This window comes from Bemisia tabaci, chromosome 4 (assembly GCF_918797505.1).
Source record: "Bemisia tabaci chromosome 4, PGI_BMITA_v3".
NCBI lineage: Eukaryota > Metazoa > Arthropoda > Insecta > Hemiptera > Aleyrodidae > Bemisia > Bemisia tabaci.
Genome location: NC_092796.1, coordinates 45,333,771 through 45,358,618, shown reverse-complemented (window position 1 = coordinate 45,358,618; position 24,848 = coordinate 45,333,771). Strand labels below are relative to the sequence as shown.

The following is a 24,848-nucleotide window of genomic DNA, read 5'->3' as shown; positions in this document are numbered from 1 at the left end:
GAATGTACACATATTGTAAAAGAAAATAAAACGTTACCGAGTCGCTTAAAAAAAATCAATTCTCGAACACAACAATCCGTCTATGTAATGCGAAGGTCAGCGAGATGAAGGTCCAAGCGACTGGTGAGACTTCATTAGCATTCAACATTTATCTATATCAACTGGCTTTTAAACAAAAAGTGAAGTGGTATTTGAATGGTAATGAGACAGCGCATGCCTGACGGTTGATAATCGAATATCCCCAGACGGTCATATTTACTGATAAAGCACACGGTTTTAGCAAGTTTAGAACTATTTCCTACTGTGATTTGATCATTTTTGTGTACATTTGTAAGTGCCCTGGCGTTAATTTTGAGTGAATATAACGTTGCTGACGAATGAGTGGATATTGATGCTGGAGCCACTAATCCCTATACCTTTGTATGCGATGTTCCGCTTCTGTTCTTGCTTCATTCCTCCAGGTGGAAACTAGGTAATAGTTTTGCATAAGATGTTTTAAATATGCACTTTGAACGATGGCTAGGAAATATCATAGGAAATACGACGATTGAAAATGGGTTAAAGTCCCTGTTAAAAATATATGTTGCATTAAAGAGTTAGCAATGTCCCAAAGCCACCATTTACTACCTTGTGTTCACCATTATTAAACTTGGTTAATTAAATAAAAACAGCTAAATTCAAACGAAAAAGTTGGCCTTGGCCTCTCTCGGCCGTCGTACTAAATTATCACCGTTTTAAGACTATATTTTAAGATCAGTTTGAAGTTCGCCCGCCAATTTTAGGGTAGTGGGATGGATGGCAAACTCAAACTGATCCAGATTTTCCAGGATGTGACCTTGAGACTGATGGTTGATGCTGCGTGGTATAAATCAATAACTCTGTCATCCACAAAGACTTTTCCAGGATGTGACCTTGAGACTGATGGTTGATGCTGCGTGGTATAAATCAATAACTCTGTCATCCACAAAGACTTGGATACCTTTTCAGTAAAGGAGAGCATTCGGAAACTACCTGAAAATTATAAGCGTCGTCTCTGTTTTCACCCCAACTTTCGATTTCTCTCCTGGCCAATTCGCAGGACCTCCATGGGGTAGTGACTGATTACCTTGACTAAGTATACAGGAGTTTAGCTGACTTTTAAAAGTGAAAAGAAGCTAAAGATGATTATAATGAATCCTGTCAAGGTTAGATAAATCTGAGGAATGACACAAAGATAAATATTTTCTTAATCTATGTCTTAACAAACTGATTTACTTTCGATTTATCTTAAGTGATATAACCTTAAGGTCTCGCCTTCATTTTTGTAAATATTATTAATTTTCACGGTTCTAAATTGTTGTATACACAAAGATTTGCTGGGCAAATATGTTTAAATAAAGAAGTTTTTTAAAGAACGATACAAGCGCCGGGGAAAATTAATGAACGCAGCCTGATTTTTGAGAATAAATAGAGTTTAAAACAGCTTACAATTGATTTTAATGACTACTATCTTTCCTCTAGAGACTTTTTCAGAAAGGCTTCGATTTACGAACTGATTCAGGACTTTCAAAGGTATTAGATAGCTCTACCGCTGATCTTAAGTTTAACCATGGTGGAAATAAACTCTGTTCTCATCACCGGTGCAAATCGAGGAATTGGGTTAGAATTTGTGAGACAGTTTTTGACCAACACCTCTGTTCGAACGCATATCATCATAGCAACCTACCGATCGCAAGAAAGCTCCTCTGTAAGTACATACAGCCGAATGCTAAAAATTCGCATGATAATACATTCGATCATTCCTCCATACTTTGATTTGCTGGCCAAAATTTAAAGCCAACGAAAAATTCATCGTTGTGAATATTTGTAAATTAAGCAAAATACAAAGACCTTCTTAGTAGTGACTGGTTTTTGAAAAGAAAGGAAAATGAAAACTTTTTAACCTCTGGCGTGATCAATCGGTCTCTTAATTAAAGTATCTGAAATTATTTCTGTGATATTTGATATTACGGTCTAATTTTCTCTTTTTTCCAGGCTCTACTAGAGTTGGCAAAATCAACGACTAAGGTCTATACCCTGAAATTTGGTGAGATGGTGTTTTACTTATAGACCAATCTGCATGCATGTCAGCCTTAACTTTTGCTATTAACCGTAATAAAAAACATCAAATTTCCCGGGATTTTACGAAATTTTAGCGTTTTACTCGTGAAGAGCTTACTTCATACTTCAGGGATATTTGCATTTGACCCACAAAAATTATTAGAAGGAAACTAATAATAACAAAAATACGTTTAGAAATTACGAACGCGCCCTAAAATGCCTCGCTACGGAGAGAGACTGATTACGAGGAAACAATGCACTGGAAAAAAAAAACGAATTGGATCTAGAGTCCAGACTCTTGAAAACATTGACGACAAAAAAAATACTCTTGATTTTTGCTTGAATCAAAACGAAATCCGCTTAAATTAAGAGGCTTGGTTCTTGATTTAAGCTAGATTCTGATTGAATCAAGAGTACTTTTTCTTGTCGATGTTTTTAAGAGTCTGGACTCTAAATCCAATGTGTTTTTTTTTCCAGTGTGGTACCGATTCATGGATGCGCCCTTGCGCGAGAAGTTGGGAGAGAAGCCACTAGAAAGCCGCAATGGTTTATGTAAGTCTTGATTCCAGAACTTGTTGGAGAGTGATTATATACGTCACAGGATGACGAAAATGGTATGTTTATTAAGATACTTCAATTATGACCTTAAAGACCACTGAAAATTAATAACCACAGCAGAATCCATAATTCTTTGCAACTTACTTAGATCTTCTTTGGACTTAGCCTTACTTGGATTTTCAATGCAGAATACTATTATTTATAGTAAAAGCCACTGAATGGAAGTGGTCGGAGTGTAACTTTCAAACCACAACATTTCCGAGAACACACTGTGTAAAATTCAATCAGAGCGAATGATAACATTATGGAAATCGATTCTTAGGAAGATGCTGCAATCTTAACCTTCCATTCTTTTTTCAGATGTGAACCAGTTTGACACGTATGACAAATTTGTAATTGACGTTCAAAGCATTGTTGGAGACAAAGGGTTGACTCTGCTTATAAACAATGCTGGAATATGTGTGCCTTTCGGTGATACGCTTGATGATGTCACACCAGAGAAGTTTACGTCTGTTTTTACCACAAACGCTACTGCTCCGGTGATATTAACAAAGGTAAATACGAAAATTTTGTTCGTAATTTAAACTAAAATATCTGAGAATTTCAAGGGAAAATATGCATGTCTTTCTTCAAAAATACATGTGATGGACATACATGGACATTTGGAAACTCTCGAGGGCTCGTACGGCGTACTTCCTTAGCATGGCAGCATACATCTACAAATCTATCCTTAAAAAAAATCAGACATCAAATTGAAGAAAAAAGAACAAAATCGAGTGCCAGCAGAGCCGAAGATAGCAGAGGCATACTCGGACTTCGTTTTTAGTGTATTTTCCGGAGGAAAAAAATACACTATTTTTGAACTTTCAACCCGAATCTGAGCAACATCACCTTATTAACAGCATAGAGCGGAGCATTGCAAGTTTACGCTTCGCGCCTTCAATTTTGCAAATGCAACACGGACATCCATTAAGCACGAATAGTTGTATCTCTGCGCCGTCATCAACGCGCGTCAGTTCCCTTGCTCTATTTCCGTATTGTGTTAGTTCCGTATGTCTTATTTGTAGTGGTTCTTGTAAAATTGAGATTTGTTAAATCTTAGTTAGAAGAAGTTTCATCGCCTTTCGACTTACTGGAGGCTTAACTACTTTCAAGTACGTATCAGACGGAGAAAGAAGGTTTGAAAAACTGTCCCTACTTCTTCATGTAAAATGCATTCAATGACTGGAATACGCATTCAGTGCATCAACAATTGACTTACTGCACAAAGTGAATTTTTTTTCAGCCAATTAAAAAAGAGGCCTAGAGGGGTCATTAACTTCCCTCCCGTGTTGCCAAACTTGAAAGGAACCAGTGGTAAATGGGAATAAAGCATGAACCGTGTAATGCCCCTGACGATGTTTCCCGTTTCAATCTCCCTAAGTCTTCGGAAATAATTCATCTTGCACCATCCAAAAAAATTAATTCATACCTTCATTCATCTAATAATTCGCACCTAATTATCTTTCATCATATTTTTTCTACAGTCTTAAAGGATGTTTTTTGCAGGTTCTTCGCCCGCTACTAAAACAATCTGCAAGGATTCATAGTGACAAGAATAACGGTTTGTATGTTTCTTCATTAATTATTCACCAGTTGCAATGATTAAAAGTTTTTCTTAAAAAACTAGAATAAAATATGAAGGCTGAGAAAAAAGAGGCTTTTCAAAGCGAGAGAGCTATTCTGTCTGCTACAGCGGGCCGATTATTGAAACTGATAGACAAACCTATAGACAAAGACTACAAAAGGGGTTTGGAGGGATCCTACTAGTGGAAGCGGGTGGTGGCAAGGGACATAGGAGGTACGTAATAAACTAACTGACGGCAACCCACCAAAGACCCGACAGTTGGATTACATTTTGCAATAAGGAACCGCTATCTCTGGCTCTTCCATAAAACCACGTATCTGCGTAGGGAAATCAATGGCATATATGTTGTTTCTAAAATGAGCCATAAATAGTGGTTCCTTATTGCAAAATGTAATCCAGTTAGTCCATAATTTCCTCCCTGAGTCTATAAGAACCACCCTTTCAACCAATAGGATCGCTTCAGACTCCCTATGTCTTCTTTGTCTATCGCTTTGTCTCTCGATTCCAATAATCAGCCCGCAGTAGTACAGTACGCAATTCCACACTGTGGAAGCAATACAAAGCTATAGGTACAGTTGCACGCTCCTAAGCTAGCGGTAAGTAACGATTGATAGCAATGGCGAGGCGTGAATTATCGATTATCGATATTTCTCATTTGAAACTATGGTAAAGAATCGATTGTTAAGGTGTTCGTTGCAAACACCCTGCTTATCGATCCTTTTCCACAGGTTTAGAGGATAGATCAATCGATACGTTGCAAAGGACGTCACACCACTGATTAATCAAACATCAACACAACATTCCGTGACACAAAACCGCTGCAACCTATCAATTTTTGCTAACTTTCCGCATTATAATCGAGCCTGTGTGATAATGCCAAAATGATTTTTACTAAGCGACCCTTATAGTTAGAAACCGAAAAAAACTGCTGACCTGAATGTTTCGTTCGTTTTAGTTGTATTGCGAAGTGTGCTTGAGGAAGTACCATACTTTTTTTGAAATTCAACTTTTTGGTAACATGCTGGCACTTCCGCGATATGTAACTCCCCTAGAAGAAATAGTCAAATCAATTTGACTCAGCTTGGGATATTTAATGGTAAAAAAATTCCCTGACACGACACAAATGTCGCCAAAATACCAATTTTTCGACGTGCCCCTTCAGGGTGCTTAAAACGATTTATTAATTTGGACACATAATAGAATATTTTGAGCAAAATTAACCTTGACTTTTCTCAAATTTCAACCTAACCTAACCTAACTCGAGATCGAGTCGCTCTTAGCTGTGTAGCTCACAGAGAAATAAGACAAATAGAAACAAACACAATATAGAAATAGAGAGAAGGAAAGGCGCGCGTTGATAACGGCGCAGGGATGCAACTATTCGTGTTTGATGAATATCCGTGTTGCATGTAGAAACTTTGAAGGCGTGATAGCGCAACGCTTGAACAGTTGAACTCGCAATGCTCCGCTCCATGATGCTGATGACGGGAGAGTGGTTAAAACACGAGGCCCGAATACATCTTTCTAACTTCGGCTTTGTTGACACTCGATTTTTTATTTTTTTCTATATAATGTCTGATTTTTTTTCTTAAAGATGTATCTATAGATCTATATCTAAAGCTCGTGGCTACTGGCTCTATACAACCCGCGAGGCATGAGTTTTTAGTAAGCCCAAGTCAATGTGAACTGGTTTGGACATCTACAGGTTAAAAACCTAAATTATTCCGGGTCCATAGACATTGCGGTGAATAAAAAAGTAGCCAACTTTACTTTATACTTTTAATACTGAGGAGAAAAGTAAGCATCACAAAAAACTGCATACTTTGTGAAAGATACTTACAAGCACGAATTTTACGTTCAATATCTCTTTCGTCTTGTATAGCTCACCAGTATGACTTCAAGTCCGACATGTTGACTTTACCGCAGGCAACGTAATACAATGGTTCATACGAGTAGTCAATGTCCGTTATTTCAATCTCTAATAGAGAGTATCTGACAATTGCTTTCACATACTTGTTACACTGTTACAGGGCTAAGTATCGCAAGAGCTGCAGTGATTAACATAAGCTCGATCGCAGGGTCATGTGCTGCAGATATTGGACCTCTCTTTCTCTACGCCTATAGAGAAAGCAAGGTAAGATTGTGATCAAAGTGACAACTTCAAGAAACTTAAGAAGGGTAAATAGGCCGAGCTTTGTGGAGCCACCTTCACCCTGGAGTCTGCAGAGTCTTGCCTTGCTGTTAAGCGGCGGCTCATTCATGTGTAAATTTTAACTTGTGTTTTTTTTCTTTTTTCTTTTTTCGGCGGTTGAAAAAGGGAATGTGAACCCCGAAACGTCCTGTCAAAATTACTTCTATTTACAGCCTGTACCCCGTGTTCCTCTCATTTCATTCACCCTGGAGTAAGGCCCATTGCACCCTAATGCGGGACCCATCTCTAACTAATTAAAGACACGTCTTTTCATTAGAGAAGGACATTTCACCCTGGTTCATATCACCTCGATTACCTGCCCATCATTTCTTTTCCCTCCGATAGTTTAACCCTAGTAAAAGTGAGTCAGCCCGAATGAGTCTGACCCAGGGTAGTTTATGAAACATAGTCTGACGTCAGGCTGATTCAATTATACTAGGGTTGTCAATTAGAGGGGCGTTGGGAGGGTGAATTCGCTCGCAGAGGTTGGTTAGTCGGATAGATGGAGGATCGAGAAACACACTGGGAAAAAAAAACATTGTATCTAGAGTCCAGACTCTTGAACATTGACAAGAAAAAATACTCTTGATTCAATCGGATTTTTCCTTTAATCAAGAGCCAAGCGTCTTAATTTGAGCGGATTTCCTTCTGATTTAAGCTTAAATCCGATTGAATCAAGAGTATTTTTTCATGTCAATGTTTTCAAGAGTCTGGACTCTAGATCCAATGTGTTTTTTTCCCCAATGTATAGTGATGAAGGTTATGCCCCGAATCAGTATGAGATGGGCCCCAAATCAAGAGAAGACGAACCCTTAATCAGTGTGAGATCGGTTTCGAAGCGCTGTAAGAGGGGCGCCGCCGAAATTGACTTTTTTAACCATGTTTTCAGTTACGTGAACATAGACGGATGTATTCTTGAAATTAAAGGCGAAAGACTCAAGAATATCAAAATAAGAGAGCTAAGTTACCAAAACAAAGTAAACTTAAATACGGCGAAGTATATTTTTAAATTACAAAAGGGCAACATTGAAGAACCATGCTGCTTAGCAGAATTTTAGATCTCTAGTAGTTTTGATTAAAGCTATGAATGAAATAAACACTAAAGAAGTACCCATCGAGACCAAAAGTGTACCACAGACCACACACACCTCATTTATGTTCCTTTTACAATCTCAAGAATAATCTCATCGCCCCATAATCACTGTAGATATTTCTCTCAGTTTTTAATCATTATTTCTAGGCTGCACTGAATATGAGCACCATATCGATGGCAATCGAGCTGGAGAAGGATGGCATCTTGGTCGAAAGTTTGCATCCAGGTGTCGTGGACACTGATATGACCGCCACTCACACTCTTCCCAAGATAGACGCCACCACCAGCGTGTCAAAAATAATCGAAGTTCTGCTCACACTCAACGGGAAGAACAAGGAGGGTTTTCCCAGCTACGATGGTAAAATTCTGCCGTTTTAAGCCACCGAATTGGAATGGAAATTCTGTGAACCATGGACTGTGGTTCAAGTCTTATACCGATACATTTCGAGTATACGATTCGTCTCCGCCTATTATACCTGCATTCGAAACGCTTGATTTTATCATCGACGTCCCTGCCGTCATCATCATCATCATAATCGTCGTCATGAAATATGCATTAGGATATTGTCGATCTACTCGGCCATTTTTCCGTTCATTCACACAGAGGCAGTCGAGGGTAGAAAAAAAATCTCTTTCGTAGCATATCTCAAAATAACTGAGAACATTTTATTACTTGGGACTTATCGTTGCTGTCTCTCTCTGTAAATCTCAAAAAAACATGTAATTAAAATGCTCACACAAAAAAAGCTTCCGGTGGCTTCCTGTAAAATAAAGAAAATGAGGCTTAGTCGAAAACTCCCCATCTCTCATTGCTGACAATGTCTAGCATGCTTTTTCACCACACCAGAGAACCTTGAAAGAGAATATTTCACGTTGTATGGCAGCATTGCCAAACTACCACATTAAAAGTTTGATAACTTTTAAATTGAGGAAGTTTTTGGCATGGGGTTTAAATCAAAATTCGTACATTTATCATTTGATGGACGATTTATGTTCAGTGCTTCATATTGAATTTAAAATAAGTATTTCTCATAATTCCGATTTTTCCAATCATGCGTTTTTGTAAGAAAACCCCAAATTTTTTTAACACTTAAAAAGAATATATGTTTTATTGATTACGTGCCGGATTCCGCATTTATTAATTTCTACTTTTCAGGGAAAGCACATATTAACCTAATAATTCGGAGACTCATACATCCGTGATCGACGTGGTCGTGGTAGATGACTAGTAAACACCGGTGCGCTATTCAAATCGTTTCTTTCATATCTTGTGGAATATTAGTTGTTCGAACAGCAGTATTTTTGAAATCTCAATTATTTGCTCCTATTATACCCATGGGTATACCTTACGTTGCATTATCAAGACACAGGCGGATCCGGGGGGGGGGGGGGCGTAAACCTCCTCCGCTCGCCCGAAAGGAGGAAGGAAAAGGATAAGGAAAGAGAGAAGGAAGGGATGGAGGGAAGAACGCTTATATTTAATTACTGCATGTTCATTACGAAACTGACTCAAACTTCGAACATTTTCTTGCTCCCGGACCTTGATCTTCGTCTCAATCGATAGCACTTAAGTTGATTGGCAAATTAACAATGAGACCAAGATCAAGTCTCTGGTTAGCTTAGTTTTTGAACTGTACAACTGGTCCGGGGTACTTTCTGGACACCCTATATATATTAGAGGCGCGAAGCGTCTGACGGATGGTTGGGTGTAGTTTAGGATTAAAAGCTTGAGAGCTTAAGTTGCAGACTCATGAACCCACATCACGAGGAACCAGTTTGGAGAAAAATTGCGGAGCCCAAGTGTACAGGGCCAACAAGTTTGCCTATAGACGCAATCACATGCTGAATGAGGGAGCTGAAGGTGAAAGTCATCGGCCCGATGCCTGAATTTTGCGCGTAAAATTCAGCAACGAGGCTCAGCGACCATCGGATAATGTTGGGCTGGCGGTTAAAACTTAATTTTGTTCGCGCGGTGTTCTGTGTTAATGTTAACTTTTGAAGTTTTTGTTCTGTATTATTATGGAGAAAATCATCTTCATTGATGGCCAAGCCGTGAGGATAAAGTTCCCATCAGGTAAACCCTTTAATTAATCTAAACTTAGTATAAATACTCTGTCTTACCACATTTGGGGGTCATCGATTTTTCCGTATTAAATGCAAATGAACTGCAGGCCCATTATTGAAATTTACTAATTCAGTGACAAGATTTAAGTGGATTGAAGATTTAAGATTAATCTATATCTTGTGGATCTGCTTTTTGTAATTTGATCAATATTATTTCAGTAATCGTCGAAGGAAAGTGAAATTCTTAGTGGTGACTGGTGGCACTATCTCTGATCTTGAATTATCCCTAATCGAACCCTGGATTCACCTTAACGTGTGCTGACTCCAAACGAAACTTTATCCAATATGGTACATGTTTTCTTAAGGCTGTGAAGCTAACCGCATTTCTGTCGTTCAGTGCGCTGAACGCGTAAAACATGCTTGATAGATCAGTCCAATTCACCAGGTAAAGCTTGTAAAACATTTCCTTGTTTTCCTACACTTACCGTCGCTTTATTTTATTCCATTCTACAGGTTCCTCAAATTCTGCAAAGCCGCCGGCCACGACTCCTATATGCTTCAGCCTGCTGTAATGAAACAACCCGTTGTGATGAAACCTGTTGTCACCAACCCCACTGTCATCCCTGTTGAGACCAACCCTACTGTCATCCCTGTTGAGACCGAACTCAGGAACAAACCTTGACCGAGTAATGCCCCACCAAGAGCTGGAAAAGTTAAAAACCCGGACGCCACTAAAAAGTGGACTACAGAACAGACCCTAGAACTAATAATGACAATTAAATATGAGACGTTGCTGTATAATACCAAACACCCGCTATTCAAGAACAGTAAAAATACAAAAAGACTAAGGGCACAAATAACACACCTGGTGAATTTGTTCAATACCAGTCCCAGTAAGTAACTGTCTCTTTCTACTTTTCATTTAAAGATATCATAACTTCTCTACGTTTGTTAGGGTCTTCAGCAATCTTAAGCTAAATTTAGTCAGCTGGTCTTTTGTGGTGTGCTTTATTTATTTATCTATTTATTTCTTTATTTATACTTCTTTTGTGCATTAAAGCCCCATTATTCGGGCTGTGGCACAAGTAGAACAATAGGAATTACAATATACAATAATTTGCAATATAAATTATGATTGCAAAATGTTAGGTACATTAAGTGGTGGCTATTGAAAGAATGTTATTCATTAGCTGTCGTTAGAAATTCATCGATATCGTAGAATGCTCTAGCTAAACGGCGATTTCGAAGTAAGTTGAAGAATTAATTTATTTCACCATCGCGGAGTTGTTGTGTTCGATGCTCCAGGGCAGAGCATTCATAATCTGAATAGCCGAATTTGCAATCTTATTCAGACCCTTGTGAACTTGAATCAGGCCTCACGACCAGTGGGTCGTCATTAGTTACCTGACACTAGTCTGGAAATTTTTGGATGATAATGCAGTAAAACGCGTCAAAACGATTGCTACTTAAACGGACCTATTGAAATTAGTAGCTAATTTAGAGGTCGTGCACTTTTCGTAAATATGAATGGATTTCGATGAAATAAAGTATTCTAAATTCCTGAGGGTATTTAAGAGGACATTTGTGGTCGCAGAAAAAGAAAAATGTATTTTTAAAAGTGGATTCTAAGGGACAACATGCAAGAAACTATGCTGAGAATTATTCACTGATTTTTCAACTTCCTTATTATTTTTTATTTCAACTGCTCATTTTCTTGTTTTCGCTTTTGTTTTGGCTACTTTACTTCTTAGCTGCATTTAGTAGTATTACCTACCATTTACTCTTACTTTTCCAGATAAGTTAACGCCGGAGGACTGCGCCAAGAAGTGGCACTCGCTGCGCACGAATTACAGCGCTGAGCAAAAAAAAATTAGAGAGTCAACTGGGACTGGAACTGGAACGGCAAACGTTTACAAGCCTTCCATGAAGTTTTTCGACGAAATGGCGTTCGTTAAAGACTTCCTGGAAGTCAGGAGATCGGTCGACAACTCGGGAGAAGAAGACATTATCGCTGCGATCATCCAGGAAGAGGAGGTTTGTTTCTAACAACATGCACCTTTTGATATGATCTCCTGCATTGTAATTTAAATTATTATATCCCTCTCATTCTTTCACGGAAAAAACAAGACTAGTGTTGAGCACTACTGGCCGTTTAGTGGGGAGTAGTTGAGGGCTGGCGTCTAAGCGCTGTACAGCTCAACACCGGAAGGCAGTACAGGTGGGCACTGAACATGAGTAGTGCTAATCAGATGCCGCGAGACGTAGTTGCGCTTAACAGGTGTAAATTCACCCACGAGACGTCGGAGTCACGATAGCCTGGTGGTAACGCGCTGGTCTTCCACCGGCGCAACCCGAGTTCGATCCCAGGCGGAGGCGTTTCATATTTTACGCTCGCTCCAAAGTCACTTTAGGGCTTGACACTACTTCTTCCTTAGTGACCCAGCCTCGAGCTGTTTAGTGCCCAGCACTCCTCTGACTTGCTGGCTCCATTTGACCTAACCCTCGTTAGTGCCCAGCACTAACATGTAGGTCCCAACCCTAAGCTCGTTTTTTCCGTGTTGTGGACAAGTTGCAAGTGGCATTGACAATCTATTTTATAAAATTCTAAAGTTTCCTTTTTCGTTATGGAATGTTTTCTTTTTTCCCCCCTCCCGATCACTAGTGAAATGTTACTTGAATTCTTGCAGCAAGAATCAGTTTTGGCTTAACACTCTTACTAATTACTATTCCATCGATGATTGCTGGTTCATATCTTCAGATTTTTTAAACTTGCTGAGTTATACCACTTATACAAACTGATTGCGGTGGATGCACGGGTCGTAAGACTGTATGTTGGAATTGTTTAGCCAACGTGCGTTAAAAATTCAGCATAAAGCTAAAATCCTTCCTGAATGGTCATCACTAGTGTTGCATAGTGTTGCACCAAATATTACCGAGTCATGCGCTACCTTTCGTACAACACTTTCTTGAACACACATTCTAATTAATCTTTTTTCCTTTCAGGCTATACAAGTAATGCTGCACGGAAAAAACGAGCTTAGGGTTGGGACCTACATGTTAGTGCTGGACACTAACGAGGGTTAGGTCAAATGGAGCCACCAAGTCAGAGGAGTGCTGGGCACTAAACAGCTCGAGGCTGGGTCACTAAGGAAGAAGTAGTGTCAAGCCCTAAAGTGACTTTGGAGCGAGCGTAAAATATGAAACGCCTCCGCCTGGAGTTGAACTCGGATTGCGCCGGTGGAAGACCAGCGCGTTACCACCAGGCTATGGTGGCTCCGGCGGCTCAAGGGTGAATTTACACCTGTTAAGCGCAACTACGTCTCGCGGCATCTGATTAGCACTACTCATGTTCAGTGCCCACCTGTACTGCCTTCCGGTGTTGAGCTGTACAGCGCTTAGACGCCAGCCCTCAACTACTCCCCACTAAACGGCCAGTAGTGCTCAACACTAGTCTTGTTTTTTCCGTGTGAAGTGGAGAAGCTTAAACTGGAAATCGAAAAGAACCTCCGAGAAGAGTTCGAGAGGAAATTAAATGAGCAGTTAGGAAGAGGGAAGATTGTGCTTGTGTGTGAGATTTTTCCCTCTGTATTGAGATATCAAAAATAGAATGATAAAAACTGGAAAGAGTCTCAATAGTGCATTGAAAGTTTACACAATTAATATGGAATTTTTCAGTTCATAATGCTGCTGTTGAAGCGAAATGTATCAGACAGCGGGTACCAAGAAATAGCTTGAGTGAGAACACTAAATAGACGTGTTTATGCTGTAAGGAACTATGTTGCACGCAAACCCAATGTACATAGTTCCTTTTAGCATAAATACGTCCAAATTGAAACTAACCTCTGCCTTGCACTGATGGGATCACGCATGTTCGTATGCTGTTTTGTGATATCATTGGCAATTAAATTTAAGCCATAGTCGAACTCTTCCTCTGGCAAACGCATGAAAATCTTGTAATAAAATTGATCTGCATTGCTTAGCTCCTGATTCACATCATTCAGTACTTCAATTGTCCTTGGTTAAGGGTGGCACGGCGTAGAAACCAATACCTGTAAATAATGAAAAAATAGATAGGTGTAGCAAAAGCTAACTAATTTTACAAACTTCCCGTTTCAATAGGTTACTTTTCTCCTATGATAAGGTATACAAATAAGAGTAACACCTAAACCTTAGATTTAGACATTGAGCATTATTCACCTAAATAATGAGTAGTGAGCTGGTAAACCATCGTCTCTTACTTCAGTGTCGCAGATTTTGGCTCCTGTTTTGTTGTTAGGAAATCTGAGAAATATTTAACAGAATCATGAGATTGGTCATCATTTTTTCAGAAGAATCGTCATCAATTTTTGTCTACTTATACGGAACATTCTGCGAAAAGTTAAAAAAATAACACTTATTTATTTGACTTCCAGAAATTTAGGCAGAGATAAAGATTTAAAGACAATAAGCTCCCCCGACCTTGATCTTGGTCTTGCAATCCGCATCACATGGAACCCATTAGGAGAAAATTGCTCAGCCCAAGTGTGCGGGTCCAACAATTTTTCCTATCACTGGTAAAAAAAACCTCTTGGTTCAAGAGTGCAGTTTCTTGTCGCCGGATTTAAGAGTCTGGACTCTTGTTTCAAGCGGATTTTGAATTGAATCAATGCAAAATCCGCTTGAAACAAGAGTTCAAGACTCTTAAATCCGGCGACAAGGAACTGCACTCTCAAGTCAATGCACCGCCGCATTGGTCCAAGAGGTTTTTTTTCACCAGCGATGGTTTTGGTTCTGTCAATGGCATGTTGTGGTTCCGACTCAAATATTGTGTGGCCATTACTTGAAAAAGGAGCGACGGTGTTACTTTAGAGTTACACCAATTCAAGCACGATGTACTACTTTGTTAATAAATTCATATCTGAGCGTCTTCTCAGGGATGCGGAAGTCCGAGGCAAGAGACATTCCAAGCTTACCGGATGTTAGGTCAAGGAAGAACCAGCAATGAGAGGAATTGCGTAAAACTCATTCAAAATTTTACAACACCATTAAGGTGAAACGGCGCTACTTTCTTTTATCACCATTTCTTTTATACTTTTTATGGCGTAAACCAACGCATCGAAATTTACTGGCACTCAGCGACCCGGATCGGGCATGAAAAGCATTCTTTCAATTGACCAACAATGCTTGTAGCAACCCCGACACATGGCAGTTCACACCAGTGGCGTGGCGTGCTTTGCGATGTATCGATTGTTCTGCCATTTAAACCTATGGTAAAGAATCGATTATTAAGGCGTTCGCTGCGAACACCCTGATTATCGATCCTTTTCCATAGGTTTAAATGGCATAATAATCGATATATCGCAAAGCACGCCACGCCACTGGTTCACACAGACCCTATTAACTGCGTACATTAGCTTCCTTCATGATGAAATATCTAGGTCTAAGCGATTGATTCTTGACGGAATGAAATACCACCCCGTTTCTCGGGTGCTTTCACGCCGATTCCACCCGCAAGTATGTTGTGGAATTCAGGCTAATGCACTTCGAGCCTTGTGATCATTGAGTTTTGACCAGCTTCAGTTCATCCTCTTGTTAAGACCTTCTATGCCAGTTTCATTTCCTCAAAGTCAGGCGTCGTGAGAATTATCACATCTTAGCTTAAAGGTAGGTCCAAGTGTTATATTTCGTTTTCCCGAAAACTGAACTGAATGAGTTTTACATGGAGTGAAGCTAGACCGGAAGTAAGAGGTCGAGATATCGAAAATAATCTCTGAAATGCTGATTTCTTTTCAATGTATGGCAACATACGGAGCCACTGTGTCTAGTGGTATATTTCACCTCCTTCTTCCCAAAAAATCGGTCTTAATCAAGGTAGATTTACACAGGTATGGACAGAACTTAACAACTGGCCTCTGATTGGCTCTCCAGCGGCCCCTTAACGTCAGCCATTTTGAATGTTTTGATTATTTTGATTTATTATGTTCGGTTTATCGTTTGTCAAAATTTTGTGGGATTTTTTGCACAATTTTGATAATGCGATATTAATTTTAACGTTTAAACGCACAAACGTTTGAATGTTAATTTGATTGTAATTTAATTGAAAAACGGGCCCCTTAACCTACGTCACGTAGTCACGTGACACGTACTGAGGCTCATGGAAAATTTTCAACTTTTCCATACCTGTGTAAATCTACCTTGGTCTTAATCTAAACCCTACGATAAAGCTGGAGGTATGCGACCGCAAAATATTCCCTTTGACTAGGCAAATCGAACGAATAACTTTTGCGTTAGTCTGCTGTTAACTATAATTTAGATTTTGCAGCAAAAAGCACAAACATTCGTACATCGGGGGTATCCTCCATGGAAAACTGCATTTATGTCACTTTTTAACCTTTAGAGTTAGAGTTCAGATTATATTCGTTGGGCTCAATGCCTAATATTATCATGCGGGATTCTGTTCTGGTATGTTTAAAAATTTAGGCAATTAACATTTTCTGCATTGATAATACTTCTGATTTGATAGGATTGGAAAATAAATCTGAAGACATCATGACGGAAATTTACTCAGTCCTTATCACAGGAGCTAGTAAAGGTATCGGTTTGGAATTTGTCAAACAGTTCCTGACAAATAAATCTGTCAAACCTCATATCATCATCGCCACTTGCCGAAATCCGGAAACCGCAACTGTGAGTATATCACGGACACGATTCAGTGAAATTATAGACTTTAGACTTCATATAATATTCAGGAACATCAACATAACCATCATCAGTTCATTGAAAATTCATGGTACAACCTAATCGTGTCTCTGAGTGACCGTTAACATTTCATAAAACCAAAATGAAATAAGCAAGAGTGAGAAACTCAGAGGAACACGTTGTCTTAATACGTTTTGAACAATTTTCATTGCTCACACTTTTTTTCTCTTTTTTTTCACCCAAATTTACATATGAACGAAGATCATTTAAAAATACACCTTTGGAATCCTAAGAACATAAAACATCGATCTTGATCTTCCACAACCAAACCAATTGACTTTAGGGTCCCATTTAGCAGAAGAGAACTAACAAGATTACAGTGTTGTAAAAATCGTGCATCTTCATTTTCACTTGAAAGGATGCCTGGATAGCAACTAGTTTTTGCTTTTCTGCGGACAAATTGTTAATTTTGAAGGAAAAGGATCGTATACTTTCTCGTATACAGATTCTATCCAGTATTTATTTGAAGCCAGGAAAAAATTGCACAATTTAAAAAAAAAAATAATTGTACGATCGGTTGAATACGATCCAAATTGACCGCTCAAATTGTGCTACTAATTAGTGGGTCTATCTTCTTCAAAACCCTCTTACAATTGAAACAGAAAATAGAGACGATGTCGAGTTGCAAAGGTCCATTGACCCCGTTTTAGACGAGTTCACATTTTTTCATTAGTTCACGTTGATAATATAGCCTCTCAGTGACTGCCACTGTTTGCTATTATAGCGTAAGCAGATGGAAAGGTAGAACTCAACTGAAACTAGGTTTGTTTTGAATTTTGATACGTATATACACGTATGTTCATCAATGTTTCTTTCACGATTATCGAGTAATGTATGGGATTTTCAAATTTTCACACTCCGTTTAGGCACTACAGGAGCTGAAAAAATCGGATAAAAAGGTTCATATTCTAAAATTGGGTAAGTAAAAGCTGCATTTTAATATCCTTTGTTCATCTCAATATCATTGCTGAATATTACGGACGAATTTTCATGAAACGAAAATACTTGATCAGGAAAATTTTTTCAAATTTGAGAAAACACCGACATTTGTACCATAATTTATGAATGATTTTCCTTTTAATTTTCTCCCTTGTCAAAGACAACTACAACAACAACTTTGTCAACAACGACTTTTAAAAAAAAATAAGGGCCAGGCTCTCTTATGCATCTGCATAATAATTTTGAAGATGCTTGCTGCTTGAGTGAGATGGAAACTCGTCTCCACACTGAAAAACAAGCAGTAAGCTCCAACACATTCGCGTCGGAAAGCGGCTCTGGCGACGGTAGTTGTAGTCAAGAATGAGGGCCTAGACACATTTTGTCATTGATGAACAATCCGACAACGTAATCCGTCATCGTTTCCTTGGTAACCTTTGTTTGCTATCAGCTGATATCGAGTAATATGCCTAAGAAGCTCCAACCACTGCATTCTTCCAAAAAACCGCGAAAACTTTAAAATTCAAAATTTCAAATTTTGAACGTAAAGTACATTTTTTCCATCACGAGATTAAAGCACAAACAAGTTTTGAATTATTGACTGTATCACCATGATTCCAAAAATACACTACACAACATAGCATTGGCTAACAATAAAACAATATGCAATAAAATAAAGTCATGACAAGGTACATGGTCGAAAATGGCGCCGATTCCCATCAACCAACGCGCGGTCTCTCCAATGTAACATGGTCCATTGATACTCCCCAGCTGGGGCCGTCCGGAATAGCAGCTCTAGTGCAAGCACCAGAGCCGCTAAAAAAGTTAAGGGCTACACAGACATACCGTTAGCTCTGGGCTCAGAAGCCGAAAATTCTGGGTGCTGCAGCCGCATAGCTTCGACTGCTCCGGCTGCTACGCCTGGAACTGTCGGCCTCTGAACCCGGAACGCGGACGATATGTACCGGGTGTCCGTAAAGTAACTGAAAAGTGAGTATAACTTTTGAACAAAAAAAGATAGAAGGTCGCGGTTTGTGGCATTCTTCATCATCCAAAAGGGGAAATTTTTCGATGGGGGGCTTTTCCTGGTGGACCCCCCTGGGGGGCTCCAGGGGGGGCAACTTCAAAAATTCTAATGGCAACCCCCATTTTTTTAGACATGATTAAAAAGAACTTAAAAAGACAAGAAAAATGGCGCAAATAAAATTAAAATCGGTTATTTCGTTCAAAAGTTACAGCCGGTCAAAGTTTTAAATTGACCACTTTTCAAAAAATCGCCGATGAGCTCCAAATTATCGGAAAAACAAAAACAAACCGGGAATGAAAAGTTTGAAAAGTGCTTTTTAGGAAGAGAAAAAACAACTGACGTTGTCACAAGTCTGGATGGCATTGTTTCAAAATAAAATTTCGGAAAATTCAACATGGCGGCAAATTTGAGGAAACGCAAAAAATGAAAATTCCAGAAATCGTTATCTTTCAAATACCCTCTAGTTTAAGGAAATCAAAGGTATCAACTTTTATTCCTTTATTTGGCCAAGTAAGAGCAAATTTGCTGACTTAAAAGTTGTCAAGCGCGGCGCCTTCAATCGTTGGAGTATGCGACATCACAGGATTAAGTGTGCTGTCGAAAAATGAAGCCGATGTGAAAAAGCGCTCCTCCTTTGGGATGCTTTAGAAAGGTTTAAGGTCCTCCTCCTCAAATTTAACGAGAAAAAAGAAGAAAAGTAAAATTTACCAATTTTTACCCACAAACTTGGCGAGCCAAAAAAACATGATTTATCCTGGTGGGGTAGGGGCGGTGGACATTTTTGACATTTCTATCTCTGAAAATTAAAAATCCAAGAATAATTTTAATTCTCTAACTCCTGGCACTCCAGTTCGGCAAGGAGGATATCTGCTATGCTTCCAATTCCGAAGACGCCGTTCTACTCTTGATTATTATCGGAATTGAGATTATCTTATTGACAGTCTCAACCTTACGATTTGAGACACCAATCTTTTCAGTAACATCTGATGCACTATCTGATCGGTGACACGGTGAAGCGTAGCAGATATCCTCCTTGCCAAATTGGAGTGCCAGGAGTTAGAGAATTAAAATTATTCTTGGATCTTTAATTTTCAGAGAGAGAAATGTCAAAAATGTCCACCGCCCCTACCCCACCAGGATAAATCATGTTTTTTTGGCTCGCCAAGTTTGTGGGTAAAAATTGGTAAATTTTACTTTTCTTCTTTTTTCTCGTTAAATTTGAGGAGGAGGACCTTAAACATTTCTAAAGCATCCCAAAGGAGGAGCGCTTTTTCACATCGGCTTCATTTTTCGACAGCACACTTAATCCTGTGATGTCGCATACTCCAACGATTGAAGGCGCCCCGCTTGACAACTTTTAAGTCAGCAAATTTGCTCTTACTTGGCCAAATAAAGGAATAAAAGTTGATACCTTTGATTTCCTTAAACTAGAGGGTATTTGAAAGATAACGGTTTCTGGAATTTTCATTTTTTGCGTTTCCTCAAATTTGCCGCCATGTTGAATTTTCCGAAATTTTATTTTGAAACAATGCCATCCAGACTTGTGACAACGTCAGTTGTTTTTTCTCTTCCTAAAAAGCACTTTTCAAACTTTTCATTCCCGGTTTGTTTTTGTTTTTCCGATAATTTGGAGCTCATCGGCGATTTTTTGAAAAGTGGTCAATTTAAAACTTTGACCGGCTGTAACTTTTGAACGAAATAACCGATTTTAATTTTATTTGCGCCATTTTTCTTGTCTTTTTAAGTTCTTTTTAATCATGTCTAAAAAAATGGGGGTTGCCATTAGAATTTTTGAAGTTGCCCCCCCTGGAGCCCCCCCAGGGGGGTCCACCAGGAAAAGCCCCCCATCGAAAAATTTCCCCTTTTGGATGATGAAGAATGCCACAAACCGCGACCTTCTATCTTTTTTTGTTCAAAAGTTATACCCACTTTTCAGTTACTTTATGGACACCCGGTATATATAGCCCGTAAATACGGCTTCCGCGGCCGGAGTTTTTTTTCAGTGCAGGTCAGTGGCGTGGCGTGCTTTGCGATATATCGATTATTTTGCCATTTAAACCTATGGAAAAGTATCGATAACAGGGTGTTCGCAGCGAGCACCTTAGTAATCGATTCTTTACCATAGGTTTAAATGGTATAACAATCGATGTATCGCAATTCACGCCACGCCACTGGTGCAGGTGAGTCGGGGCACTTTGAATTCTCCTCTACCATCATTATAGAGATCTACGCTCATATAAGCAGGTGATATTTTACACACTGGAAAAAAAGTCGCTTGGATCTTGAGTCCAGACTCTTAAAAAAGTTGACAAGAAAAACTTCTCTTGATTCAATCGGATTTTTGCTTAGATCGAGAACCAAGCCTCTTTATTTAAGCGGATTTCCTTTTGATTCAAGAAAAAATCCGATTAATTCAAAAGTATTTTTTCTTGTCATTGTTTTCAAGAGTCTGGACTCTAGATCCAAGCGACTTTTTTTACCAGTGCACACTAGGATATAATAATGAGTTCTGTTCTATCGGTTTAGAATTACTAGGTATGTGCATGAAAAAGAAGGAGAACGAATGAAAAAATGAAATGACGTTCAGAAATATGTATTTTTGGAGGATACTGACTATTTTTTGGGCAGTTCGGTGAGATTACCTCTTCACCTGTGCAAGTCTTGTCATCGTTTCAGACGTGGATCACTTCGAAGCTTACGATAAAGTTGTGGGTGAGGTTAAGACAATTGTAAAAGACAAAGGATTGACACTACTCATCAACAATGCTGCAATTTGTGTCCCATTTTCTGATACGTTGGAAGATGTCACGCCGGAAAAATTCATTTCGATTTTGACAACTAATACCGTCGCTCCAGTGATGCTGACAAAGGTACGGAGTGATTCAATTTTGGACAGTTCCTGATGGATAACCTCGTTGTATGATAATTTGAAACGCCAAGCAATCACAAATAATAGAGGGAAAAGGCTTACGTGATGACTTGCGTGCACAATAAAATATTATGCCTTATGACGATTTTCACTTAGGCTCTCTTTCAAATTTTTCCCCAGTTATTGAGTAGTATTGAGAGGATTGCTAAACACTTAATACCTTCACTGCTCTTTTTCGTTGTTATAAAACTAGCATTCAACTTTTTAATTTTTCCTCAACAAAAAGGAATAAGACAAAAAGATATTTCAGGTAAAGACGAGCAAGTTGTTTTTACTGGAATTTTTACCCGTGCGATTGGCAATTAATTTTGAATATTAAAGTATGTATCGTCAACTCGAAAAAAAACCAAACTTTACAACAAAATTCACCGTTAAGATTTAAATTAAGATGTTATCGCATAGCTGCGAATTTATATTGAAACTTGTAAAATAATTACCGATTTGTCAATCATAGGAATATGAGTACAAAAAAATAATTATTTTTTTTTTTTTTGGGATTAAGTGATTATCACAGCCTACTTTTATATGCTTTGATTCACAAATGTTATATGTTTTTATGTTTTCTTTCAGGCCCTCTACCCACTTTTAAAACTCTCTGCTGAGAAAAATTCGAAGGAGACTAAAGGTGTGTATTTTATTATTCTAGGTGGCGGTAGCCACCCCGGCCCAATCCTAAAAAACTCCCCTAAAAATTTGACGACCAAAAAAAATACTCTTAAATGATATTACTCAGACTATCCTTAACCGGGCCACAATTGACTCTATATCCGAGTCGGCTAGGTGAAGTGATGATTCTAGTTCGGGGCAATTTTGAACTGAGTTCCTTCATGAAAGACAACGGCTGTCAAATATTTTTTACGATGTACTTCACGATTGTTGAACAATAGGTATTTCTCTAAGATAAGTAGTCTAAAGATGCTTTGTAATTTATTTTAAATTATCTTAGAATGATTGTACTTTGGTGGGTGAGCGGCAGACAAAAATGCTCACGAGAATTTACGCTTATGAATGGTTTTTGTTCTAGGGCTGAGCGTCAGTAGAGCTGCTGTTATAAATATAAGTTCAATTGGAGCATCCATCGAGCGACGGAAAGGTCCGGCATTATGGTGTTATAGAGAGAGCAAGGTAAGAGGAACGAATAGAAAGGGTTCTAATAAGTTGAAATGTTAATGGTGCTTTATCGAGTTGCTTTGACCGATGGAGTTCAATCGTACGATGTTACTTAAATTCGCCGAAATTAAACTGCCCAAATATAAAGGTATCCTAAAGCTTAAACCGTATGGTTATGCATGATGAAAATGACAAGAGAAATATTAATTTTGACTGAGACTTTTTCTCTTATATCCTCAATAATTGAACTTATTTATACTAAAAGGAACTTTGTGCATAGGGATTGCATGTAACATGGTTCCTTTTAGCATTAACACGTCCAACTATTCATGGTTGATCCCCTCATTGCAGCATTCAAGATCGTTGGAATCATGATACAACCAAGTATATATTACTTGACTGAAATCTGATAAGTCATATTCATTTTCTGTTAAACGTTCCCTGATACTTCATCAGAAACCGTCTTCGTACGTTGGGTTTCAATTTGGTTAAACAACTCCTTCAATTACAACGTATACAATTTGCACTAAATAGAGATGGCTCTTCATTTAAAATGAACACAATTTTTTCCTCAAGTCAAGCAAGAGACACATCATAAAGTTGGTGCGACAGAATGGTTAAACTTAAATAAATTTCGCTAGTATTGAACATCAGCGCCGTGGCGTTCTTTGCGATATATCGATTGATCTGTCACACTCAAAAAAAGGTATGACTCTGAGACCCATAAAAAATGGCTCGGAGATCCATAATTTCTAACCAAAGTGACTTACCGTCTTTAGTATGGCTTTCTGGGCCATACTTTATTGGTCGTGAACTTATATGCATGGCTCCACGAACTATATTCCATATCTCCAATGATCCATAACTCGGCCGGTAAGTCACTCTTCCCATACTTCTTTTTGAGTGCATTTATACCTATGGAAAAGGCTCGATATACAAGGTGTTTGTAACGAACACCATAATAATCGATTTTTCAACATAGGTTCAATAGGGAAAAATCGATAATTGATCATTCACGCTTCGCCACTATCAAAAATTAATAATGAGGTATCAGGAGACGTAATACATAGGTAAATCTAAGAATTGTATGCGGCCGACAGGTGTTGAAAAAAAAAGAGAACAAGACAAGAAGACTAAGTCTCACTGAATATTAGTCTCTGGAAATCGGTTGATCTTAAACTGAAGTTGCAGTCTTCACGCGTTTGCGTTTCTTTCTCATTGAAATCGATTCTTTTCGCCTGTTTTTAGGCTGCATTGAACATGAGCACCCGAACAATGGCCATCGAATTTGAAAAAGATGGAATTCTGGTGGAAAGTTTTCACCCAGGCGTTGTTGACACTGATCTGCTCGCATGTCCCGGTGGGCCTCCATCAGAAATTGACACTGCTACTAGCGTGACTGGAATGATTTCAGTTATGCTTCAGCTTACCGGAAAAAATAAAGAAGGATTTCCTGAATACACTGGAGAAATTTTGCCGTTTTAAGTTCAGACAAACACTATTTCTTGGATACAGGTTACCTGTGAGCAGAAAAACTTTCTTGCAACCAGTAAAAAGCGAAAACCTTTGTAATGTGCTCCCTCCGCCTGCCATCGAAGGGATTGTAAAATTGTAAAAATTTGAAACATCAGGGGTTTCAGTTTTGGTGATGGTAAAAGGATATCTAGGAATCTATGTGTTTGCTTGGAAATTTTAAAAGCAATCTTGCAATCGGATAAAAAATGGGACTCTCACAATCCCAACTCTCTTTGAATTGTCGCACATTATCATTTCCGACAAAAGGCTAAAATAAACATAAATCTCTTAGGATGAAGAAAAATGAATAAAAGCCTTGCATTCCGAAAAATTTTATGTTTATTTCACGAATGCGTGTATTTTTATTAAAACAAATTTGATCATTCTTGACAAGAAAACACTTGTCTCGTATATTCAAGGGAGGAAAAAGGAGTCAAAATTGAAAAATTTCTTAAGACGCGATTTTTGGGTTAAGGATATTATCGCTCCTATAACTCTCCAGTTCCTTATTGAGTCTGTGGACCAAAGTAAACGATTTCAGATTAGGTGAGTTGAGAAAAGAGAAGCTTTGACATGTGCTACTTAACTCAAAGCATTTCGGTGCTAGTTATGAATTTAAATATAATATGTCTATCTAAATAATATACCTTTTGTATTAAAAAACATTTCTCGAGTTTTTTTCACAAGTTCGCTATTTTCATTTTACGAAGGTACGAGGTTTATTGACCTCCGAGGTACGTTGACCTCGATTGTAGAGTGTATTGATTCAATTTATTTAAACGAAGATACGAAACTCCTCACATCGATGTCAATCCTGGGAGAGATATTAACAGAGACCCTTGAGAGTAAGTGCATTGTCGCGCTGTCTACTATTTATAAAAATTACATATTTTTTAAAATGCAGCAATCTAATAAACGCCAAAACACTCTTGAAAAAACGTTAATTACAAAGCAAAACACGAAATGTTCCTTTTGAATCAT

General features: G+C 38.6%; 3 protein-coding genes across 4 annotated transcripts; all 3 read left to right on the top strand.

The window, feature by feature from the left end:
- The first annotated feature begins 93 nt into the window (after window positions 1–93).
- On the top strand, window positions 94–8,675 carry LOC109038099 (C-signal). The gene is made up of 7 exons (XM_019053046.2): window positions 94–472; window positions 1,501–1,726; window positions 2,014–2,065; window positions 2,998–3,191; window positions 4,186–4,240; window positions 6,295–6,398; window positions 7,696–8,675. Exons 2-7 carry the CDS (start codon window positions 1,589–1,591, stop codon window positions 7,924–7,926), a joined length of 774 nt encoding a protein of 257 aa, XP_018908591.2. The 5' UTR covers window positions 94–472; window positions 1,501–1,588; the 3' UTR covers window positions 7,927–8,675.
- A 324-nt stretch (window positions 8,676–8,999) lies between these two features.
- LOC140224509 (uncharacterized) lies at window positions 9,000–11,718 on the top strand. The gene is made up of 2 exons (XM_072299931.1): window positions 9,000–10,505; window positions 11,408–11,718. The coding sequence occupies exons 1-2, from the start codon at window positions 10,382–10,384 to the stop codon at window positions 11,656–11,658; spliced, it is 375 nt and encodes a 124-aa protein (XP_072156032.1). The 5' UTR covers window positions 9,000–10,381; the 3' UTR covers window positions 11,659–11,718.
- LOC109037909 (uncharacterized) lies at window positions 11,516–24,759 on the top strand. 2 transcript variants are annotated; one of them, XM_072299930.1, is made up of 8 exons: window positions 12,706–14,809; window positions 14,983–15,255; window positions 16,115–16,278; window positions 17,217–17,268; window positions 20,990–21,183; window positions 21,813–21,867; window positions 22,267–22,367; window positions 23,601–24,759. In XM_072299930.1, the coding sequence occupies exons 3-8, from the start codon at window positions 16,141–16,143 to the stop codon at window positions 23,835–23,837; spliced, it is 777 nt and encodes a 258-aa protein (XP_072156031.1). In that variant the 5' UTR covers window positions 12,706–14,809; window positions 14,983–15,255; window positions 16,115–16,140; the 3' UTR covers window positions 23,838–24,759. The 2 variants fall into 2 exon arrangements, with proteins under 2 accessions (XP_018908314.2, XP_072156031.1); XM_019052769.2 differs by lacking the exons at window positions 12,706–14,809; window positions 14,983–15,255 and adding an exon at window positions 11,516–11,646.
- Window positions 24,760–24,848: the final 89 nt, after the last annotated feature.